At 33.9% G+C, this 9,877-nt stretch overlaps 1 protein-coding gene across 1 annotated transcript; it reads right to left on the minus strand.

Annotated features, from left to right (window-relative positions):
- Positions 1–264: 264 nt before the first annotated feature.
- Positions 265–9,130, minus strand: LOC128550563 (peroxidase-like protein). Its single transcript, XM_053529810.1, has 7 exons — positions 8,961–9,130; positions 5,072–5,261; positions 4,068–4,191; positions 3,526–3,734; positions 2,480–2,662; positions 618–642; positions 265–325 (listed from the first exon to the last, which is right to left on the minus strand). Exons 1-7 carry the CDS (start codon positions 8,970–8,972, stop codon positions 265–267), a joined length of 804 nt encoding a protein of 267 aa, XP_053385785.1. The 5' UTR covers positions 8,973–9,130.
- Positions 9,131–9,877: the final 747 nt, after the last annotated feature.

Below are 9,877 nucleotides of genomic sequence, written 5' to 3' on the forward strand. Positions count from 1 at the left end.
CAGTAACTCTTCAGTTGTGGCCTTTGAGTAACTTTAACTTACTATAGATAAAAGTGTCATTCTGACTATGCTTGCTGAACATTAGGTAATAATTACTCAAGTAAATATGGCTTTAACAGACAAACCGTGTAAAGTTTCTGGTTCTGATGTTCTACTGGTCTATTTATCTCGTGGCCACCAGGTAATATGTCATGTTTACGAGATAATTTTGTCGAGACCAGGTCATGAAATAAACTAAATCATCCACATGTCTTCCCAACTTTGTCATATCGCAATATCTATATTTCTTCTCCCAAGCCCATCCCCAGCCCATCCCCACCCATCCCTAAGAAAAGAAAGTTGTTAAAACATCTCTTAGTTTCGCAATTTTATTTCTTTCCGAATTTTTTTTTAAAAAAAAATGCACATACAATGTACTTTTAGGTTCCGCGATTTTATTTTTTGCTAAAAAGGAAGAAAACAATTTCACTGTCACCTTTTTGCCACCATAATTTTATCCTTAGCATGGCTGTTTTATAAAAATGCATAACAGAATAGTGAGACTTTCCAAATATTTGAGTTTGACAGCTTACATTATTTTCCTATTTTGTTGAAATGTAATAGAAACAATTACTTACCCATGCTCGCAGCAATCATCGATCTCTGTTGAATGTAAAATTCTTGTTAATATAATACACATAATGTTCAGGATAAATGAAGGAAAAGAGAGTTACTACAGTAAACAGTATTAATGTTTTTGTCTGAAATATGAACTTGGATATAGTCAAACTAGAATATAGTCAACAAATAGGATGTGAAGAAATTTGTTCCTTATTAACTCTGTCATAATCTTGCAGTTAAATCATATTTTTAGCACAGGTAGAACATATCCCAACTACGATTCATCACAATACTCCTTTCTAGCTACATAGGCAATTTCTTCTTTTTTTGCGTTTTACATAGTCAAACTTCGTAAGAACGAACTTAACGGGACCGGTAAAATTTGTTAGAATTTTTAGTACTTCGAGCGGTCAAACAGTTTACATTATACATTAATATCATTACATTTATGTAAACTAGATGTGTGTCCATAGGATATAGGTGAAACCACATCTCTTGTCATTGTACATGGTTTCATTACTCAATGTGAAATACATTTTAAAATGTATTCCACAAAACGTTTAAGCACTTTATTGGTATTTTTTGCAAAGTGAAGGACCATAACTTTGGCCTAGCTGAGTGAAATTCTAAAGAGAAGACAAGGTGCACAATTTTACATGCTATTTAACAATCCTTAAATGTTTTATGACTCTAGGTCAAGTACATTTCGAAATACATGGGACACAAAATTCTATTTCTTGACGAAGTCAAAGGCTATAACTCTGGTCTTGCAAAATGAAATAAAAATATTAAGGTGAAGAAAATTCATTTGGAAAATATTCCTACATGTTCTCATGACTTAAGGTGACATATATTCCATAAATATATGCAACACAAGCTTTTAAGCACTGTATGATTTTTCGAGCATTTTTTACTAAGTCGAGAACCATAAGTAGTCTTGTCTTGTTGTGTGAAATCCCAAACAGAACACTAGGTGCTTAACTTCATATGCTATATAACAATGCCCTATGTTTTAATACACGAAGTCAAATTCTTGTTGAGATACATGCGGCATAAACTTGTATTTTTTGTCAATTAAGAGCAATAAATCCAGACTGAGAGAAATTCTGAAAATATACTAGATGCATAACTTCACATGCTTAATAATATTTCGAGGATGTTTCATGATCCTAGATCAAATACTTTTTGAAATATGTGTGACACAATCTTGTATGCCCTTTTATTCATATTTTTGACTTAGACAAGGGCCATCAAGGTTACTCTGTTTGGACTGAGTTATATTTCTATCAAAACCCCGGGTGTACAACTTCACATGCTGAATGATATTTCTGTAGTGTTGCATAATCCTGGGTCAAATACGTTTTTGAGATACATGCGCCACTAACTTTTAATGCATAATTTTAATAAGTCAAGAGCCATAACTCTGGTCTGACTGAGCGGGATCCAAATTAAAACACCAAGTACACAAATTCCCGTTGAATGACAATCCCCTGAGATTTGATGATTTTGGGTCAAATACTTTGTGAGATATTTTCAGACAAGCTTATGTATTTGAACTTATAACAGAGCCGCGCACTCCATATCAGCCTATTTCCCGAAAATATCCGAATGCTCTATGAAATCTTGTGTAACTACGGTGATCCGTTTGAGCCATCGCCTGCTCTTTGATGATGATGGTCGTGCGCTAAGCGCGAGATCACAGTGGCATAACGCGAGATACCGATGGCAAATATGCGAAATAATTACGCTTTTACTCGTGATATCGCACTCCGTGCACGGTCATTATCAGATGTGAGGTAATTGACCTAATGTAAGATCGTAAAAAAGAACTGTGCTATAAACATACACAGCTTACATAAAACAAGTGAATTTCACTTACTACTTTTAGGTGTCATGTAGACGTCGTGATTTGTGAACTGACTTTTTGCAAAGTAAAGTTTGTTTTCATAGCTTAGCTTCTTGTCAGAACCTGGATTAAAATGAACTGCGTTGCTAATATGCCGCGGTTCAGGGAGTGCAACATTATTGACCCCTCTTCTCCTAGGTAAACCAAACGTGTCATCTGCAAATTTCAGAAGAACATATTACTGAACAAATGAACTTGACCTTTTGAAATATTCACAATGGTACTACATTTTTAACAACAGAATGTAATAGACCCGGTAAAGACGGATGCTTATAAAGAAACACAATAATAATACAATTATACTGCCAATTTATTTATGGACAATCAAACTCCACTATGATAGGGTTATTAACAGTACCTTGATTCCGACGGATTTTAAAGAGGCGTTCGCCCTAATGTGACGTGGCCTGGCAAAATCCACGAGAACCAGACCAAGGTACTATTTTAATGACCCTTTTGTTATATACATATAATTATTTCTAGTGTTATATCAGCCAAAATGCAGGGTTTTGTATTCATTAGTTAAATGCATGCATTTGAAACAGAATATTCAAAGGAACATACTAATATCATGTTTAATAAATTGGTACTATTTCAACGGTCACGACAGCAGTAGCAGTCGTTTCTTGGTTAGTTAAAAAAACTAGTACACGTAGAATTCCATTGCTTATATAAATAACAGTGTGAGGAAACTACATTCCAATAATTGAACATTAAAAGCAGTATAAACTTATTATACAGTGTAAATGTGTACATTTATGCGAAGCAAGAATGTTCATTTAATGTTTCGGATATCTATTAAAAGTTACATATCCCAACTACTCTATTTAAAACTATTAGTACTTGCATGTTTAACTTATTAGCCGTAGGCGGAAGAGTGTCAAGACAGAATTTTTTATCTTACCTCTTGTTGTTGTATGATAACTGAAGATGCAATACACAGATGACCTGTAAGAGGTATAAATATTTACAATTTAGCATTTACATGTTGGTTTTTATTAAGGGTATAAAAATCTTACCATAAGCACTTTTCACAATTCTCCTTTGAATCATCCCAGCCATGCCCCAGCGGGGATTGACTATATTGTTGCAAGATCCATCTGGGGTTCTGTACCTGCTAGTGAAATCACAAAATCCTGGGTTTGGTAGATCACATTCAAAACCTTGTACTCTTTCAAATGTCCACATTGCAGCTTTCGTCTGCAGATATTCTGGACTATAACCATCTCTGTTACAGTAATGTATTAGCTAGTTTAAAACATATTTAAACAAAAGGTTTAACTATATTTTAATATAAATTTGTCATCAGTGCGAACTTACATTATGAATGTGTGTTTCTTGTTTAATTGTATTGTATGTATAAATCAGTATAAACGTTACTGGCTAATGCAGCAGAAAGAAGATGAATTGGTTACATAATGCAGTTACTAATACACATGAAACAGAGCAAACTTAAACATTAAGACAAAGGATCTAGGTCGTTTCAATACTGGTTAAAATTATGCTTTAAAATTTGTAGCTTTTTACAGCGAACTACGTTCCGTCTCTAATCTTTACTCACTCAAACATTAGACTTCTCATCGTCCGTAACATATCCGTAGCTTTAGTATAATCTTTAGTGTGTCCAGATCTATATGTGCCGTGATGGAGTGAAAATAGACACCGAGAGGTCATTCTGCCATTTGCTAAAATAATAAATTAAATAATTGCTAATTTAGCAAAAAAAGTAAGTAAGTTTTTGTTTTATTTCTCAAGATATTTCCTTCCCTAGAATTGCATATATTTTAGTTATTTCATCTTTATGTGAAAAAATAACTAAAATTTAAGTACCCTTAAAGAATATTGTGATTATTAATACATTAGTAACCTACATTTTACTGTAGTATCAGCTAGTTTCTTCCATATTTACAATTGAACCTTATTTTTATAACACTAGTGACAATTAAAAGGACTGTAAGTCAGATTTAAAAACGCATATTTACATAAACCTTTATAACTCCAGTTTAAACTTTAGGTATTTGAAAAAAAAAAAAAAAAATATGTATCCGCAATACTATTATTCATGATCACTGTCATTATATTTGCATCTGGATTCAAAATCAAAATAGAACGTGGCAGTTAATGTATTTGGAAAGAATTTTCCGCAAACAATAGTGAAAGTTTTTATTATAATTGAAAAGTACTTGGGCTTTGTTTTAACTAAGCTTTGAAATGTTATATTACATATGAACATACAAATCTGGAAAAGATAACCAGAATTATCATAATCACATGTTCAAGTGTCGTTTTCAAATTCAGTTTTTATCTTTGGTTTAAAATACTGTCCTATATAGACAGAAACAAGTCAAAAATGTAACAACTTGTTCTGTTCACAAGCAGTGAAATAAGCATAATTGTACGTGCTTATTGGTAGTTGGGTGTCATTGGTTCTTTATGAATTTATCATGAATTTAGACAACCATCTCCTTTACAAATCGATCAGTGATAAAAATCAATCAGCAGGTCAGTAGCGGTAACGCAACTGTTTAGCTATGAAAATTAAATAGTAAATGCTTTCTCTCTTACTTTTTCTAGTCTCATTGTATTGCCTCCTTTGTCGAAAACTGACCTCTCGCGCCCTCTGGAGTAACTCCTCAACCCTATTCGTGGTGAGAGGTGTAGTAAACAGAATATTCCGGACATCACCAGGTTTCCGTGTTAAAATTGTATTGCTCAAATGGACAATAGCAATTAAAGACACGAAGCGGAGGAGTTCCTGAAGATCCGCAAAAATAAATATCAGTGATTTTTAATTAATAGATTAGTATCACTCCAGAAGAGTTATGTTGCAACGTTTCATGCCTCAACGATAACATGTGGCAACATGCAACCCTATCCCTCAATATCTGGCTGTGATTATTAACATGTCTAATAATTACAATCATTCTATTTATCTGTCCCCCTGAGTTTTAAAAGTCTCCCCGTACATGGACTCAGAGTTGTTATATATTTTCTGGTTATTTTGGATCATGAAGCACACCCATTTTAACTTTAGTATAATTCTGCTTAAGCCGGTCCTAGGGGACTGCAGTTTTCAGTACCTCCCATGAACAGGATAAATCAAACAGAGTCTGCAATTAGGTTTAGGCTTCGTTCGAAAAAAGTCTGTATACAGATTTGATTTATTACAGAACGTATCTTACTTCAAAAAGTAAAAGCCAAATTGACTTTAACTATGAAAATCAATCGTCGGTTTTGGAAGGAAGTAGAATTAGAAGCAAAAATTGAACAACAAAATGTTTCAAATTAGCATTGAGAAAGAAGTCAGTGGTGAGTTAAATGCAATGCTAGTTTAAACTTCAGTAATATTTCTTTTTAGTACCTGTTGTTTCTAAAACAGCCAATTTATATTATATAAGCTGTCCCATTCTCTAACCGACGATTGTTGCAGTTTGTAAGAAGACTCATTCACTAGTTGCGAACTCTCATGATCTTGTAGTTAAACATATTTTTATACTTTATTAGACAAGGATTTTAAATGTAAACTCAGGTTATGTTAAATATGCGCAGTATTTTCAATACTATTTGATTCACCATTTCCACAAGAATATTTTCCATGATTTCGGTAAACTAGATATATAACAAAATAGAAAAAGTGGAAACTCCACAGGTTGCTCAACACGACAAAAACAAAAACGTTGCAGGCTCGATTTGATTGTGCTTGTGATAGGACGATAGTTGAAATGCATGCTAACGTCCAGGTCCTCTAGCCACGGGCTGAGCAGAACTCAACATCTACAAATGCAACAAGTACAAATACACAACTTAGAGACATTCGCAGGTTTGTTCATAGGGCGGTGCGCACAATACCATTCCCTTCATTCATTCGTTATTCATTTGAGCTCCGATTGTTGTATTGACTGTTAAACATTTTCCAAATACCTTATTACATTTTGAGTTTATTGCCAACAAAACTGTTGGTGGGTTTTCTTTTTTGTTTTAAATTTCTTATGATTGAAATTACATAATTTAAAACTTAAATTTCTGGTTAGTCTACCGCAGGATTGTTATGAAGCCTTCAAAATATTTAAGTAAGAATAAAAGCAAATGTCACATTTCGTGGACAAAAAAAAACCGTTTAAGATTTAATAAATCAAACATTACTTGTCTATAAAAACGATACATTGGAAGCATAGAACATGTGGAACGAACTCAAGCAAAATTATACGTTTCTGTATGTTCAAGTATTGGAAAGTAAAACACCGCGAACTAGCTATCACCTAGGATACATATATGACATGGCTTTATTTAACATGCATACTAGTTCATTGTTATCTGTATGTTGTTATTTATATTGCCATGAATACGTACCTTGTACACAGAAATAAATCTATCTATCTATCTATCTATCCCTTCACTTATACTGCACGTGATGCATCACATCACCTTATCATAAACGTAAAATTGTATTACAAATTAAAATATTAGCTTTAAAATACCGAATACATTATAATCGAATTGTTAAATGTGATTTGATGAAAACAGTATTTTATACCGTGAAGCCACAGTCGAATATATCCTATCTGTGTTTGTTGTGATAAGAATTATTATATTGCATCCAAAGTCGGTATCATTGTGACAGTTAAAGAGAAGTAAGCTAGTAGATACTATCAAGCCCTTGTAACTATGTGATGTAATTTATTTTATCTTTTTTTTGTTGTTTGTACGTCAAACCTACACAGTGTCAGATCAGGCATATAAGGTAAGAAAGTGAAATTATTGTCAAAATACGTGAAACAGTTAAAAATTCACTTTAATCAAACATTTCCAAAGCGGGATTCCGGAGCATTACTTGCATATTTCAAAGAAATTAAGCATATTAAGTAAAAGAAAAAAAATGTTCGTTTTTGCGTAAAAATATAAAAAATGTCTCATTTCTTGATGAGATATATTCAATTCACTCAAACACAAATATCCTCTATTTATTATATTTCTTTTCAGTAAACTATTGAAAAAGCACGAGTGGAATTTATCCGGAAATCGTACAATTAAATTCATGTTTATCAAAGATAATTTTCACTACTACGGATCTACATAATTGGTAAAATTTAATAAAACAATTGAAAAGTCTTTTATTTAACATGCAAAATCAAAATACTCGTATGGTTCACTTTTTACATTTTCCTTTGCGTCTACGCCGCTCGATGGCATAATGCATCGTGTGTCCACTTAGTGAAATATATTTTGAACAAATAAAATATCCTAATATGTTAAATTAATTCAATTTGCTTTGTAGAAATGTAAAGAAAATAGCTATTTACCTGTCATTAATAAAACAACTTAACATTTGTGAAATTTATTTTTTATGAATGAAAGTGTTCACTTTGTTTAACATTTAGCATGCTGATGGCAAGTGATTCTGCCTTTGCGGCCAGTGCAGACCAAGACCAGCCTGCACGTCCGTGTAGCTTGATAATGGTCTGAACTGGGCGCACAAGATTGCATATGCAGACTTATGTACATAGAATGTTAACAAAAACAAAGTCCTATAACTCTACAGAATATTTATCTAAAAGAACGTAACATGCACCATGCACAACTAGGGTTGTTACTGATCACTTGTGTGAAGTTTCATGAAATTGTGTGCAAGGGTTTGGAAGATTAGTCGCGCACAAGATTGCATATGCAGATTGTATGTACATAGTATGTTAACAAAAAACAAAGTCCCGTAACTCTGCATGTTTTTTTTAAAGAACCTTACATGACCCATGCACAACTACTGTTGTTACTGATCACTTGTGTGAAGTTTCATTAAATTGTGTCAAGGGGATGGGGAGCGATGGTGTGCACAAAATTGTGTTTATGTGTATAGAATAGTAGCAAAAAACAATGTCCCATAAATCTGCAGATTTTTTTCTGAAAGAACCTAACATGCACCATGCACAACTACTGTTGTTACTGATGACTTTTTGAAGTTTCATTAAATTGTGTCAAGGGGATGAGGAGAGTTGGTGCGCACAAGATTCTGTCTACGGACAGACAGACAACTTCCTACATATGGGTATTTATGTGGCTACTCTTTTGTTCTCTTTATTGTTCTATTTAGACACGTGAAAGAAAAATATACACATAAAAGCCTTACGGAATGAATGACATCAAAGAAAAAGTACAGTTACCTATTGTTCCTACAGCCACTTAAATATGCAAATGTGTGCTCGGACGGACGGACAGACAACCTGAAACTAGTATACCCACCCTTACAACTTTGTTGTCGGGGGGTACAATCAGTGGTACTGCCCAAACTGAATAATGGAACAGTACAGTTTAGAAATATAGAAGGATAGAGGTTAATGTAAAAATACTTAAGCTTCAGGCGATTAAAGTTGAAAATAATAGTCCTGTTTTTATCTGTAAATACCAAAATTCTGAAACATGATTTTGTTTAATTATTACCTTAACAAAGAAAATACCAAACCTTTATCTCCATAAGGAACAACCTCTTGAAAGTCTTAATTAGAAAATGAAAGCCGTCTTGGTTCAACTTCTATTTATATGATGCATATATTATATTCCTCACATAAATGCTCTATGCGAAATCCGCGTTGGCTTAACTTTAATAATATATCAAAATTTACAGTGATTTAATATCTTATGCGCAAAATCTCTGTTATAGTTAACTGCGCATGTGAAAGCTCGCCTATAAAAAAGATAGGCTCGTGACTTGAATTTTCACTTGACTGATGTGAGAAGATTTGCACAGAAAATCATATATTCATGACATTTATGCGATTAGAAATGTGTTGACAATGCAGATTTTAATGAATCTTTTGGCACTTAATAATTGTGTATCATATGGTCAAATAAAGTCATAGGTTCGTATGCTTATTTTTGACATATTAGTAGTAAAGCATGGTGATCTGGCACCGATGCCAGATCACCATGGCATAGCACCGGTACCTCGGGTGGATGATCCTAGGAAAAAATCTTGGCACCGGTGCCGGATCACCAAGCTGCTTGTTGCTAGGTGTCAGATCACCATCCAGCCCGTCCGTTGATAAGGACCGCCATCCAGGTTGCCAGATCACCTTCCAGGATGCCAGATCACCATCCAGGGTGCCATATTATCACCATTTAGGGTTCCAGATCACCATTTAGGGTACCATATCACTATCCCACGCGTTGCTAGGTGCCAGATCACCATTTAGGGTGCCAGATCACCATTTAGGGTACTATAACAATTTACCAGTAGACAATAAGGGAAAAGGTACTTTCTTTCGTGAAAGAAATGGAGTGGCCCTGAAAAGGGCCTTTGTGTTTTTGAGTAGCTTCTCGACTCGACTCAGTGGTGCTATCAGCAGGGGCCCTTGGACATAGGGGTGAACCCTAAAAACC

This window comes from Mercenaria mercenaria, chromosome 18 (genome assembly GCF_021730395.1).
Source record: "Mercenaria mercenaria strain notata chromosome 18, MADL_Memer_1, whole genome shotgun sequence".
Classification (NCBI taxonomy): Eukaryota; Metazoa; Mollusca; class Bivalvia; order Venerida; family Veneridae; genus Mercenaria; species Mercenaria mercenaria.

Excerpts from the sequence above, each read along its gene's own strand:
- LOC128550563 (XM_053529810.1), bottom strand. Across the intron at positions 3,735-4,067 it reads ATGAGAAGTCTAATGTTTGA|AGATGGTTATAGTCCAGAAT; the intron begins GTGAGTAAAGAT and ends TTACTGTAACAG. Across the intron at positions 326-617 it reads GATGATTGCTGCGAGCATGG|GGATGGGTGGGGATGGGCTG; the intron begins GTAAGTAATTGT and ends TTCTTTTCTTAG.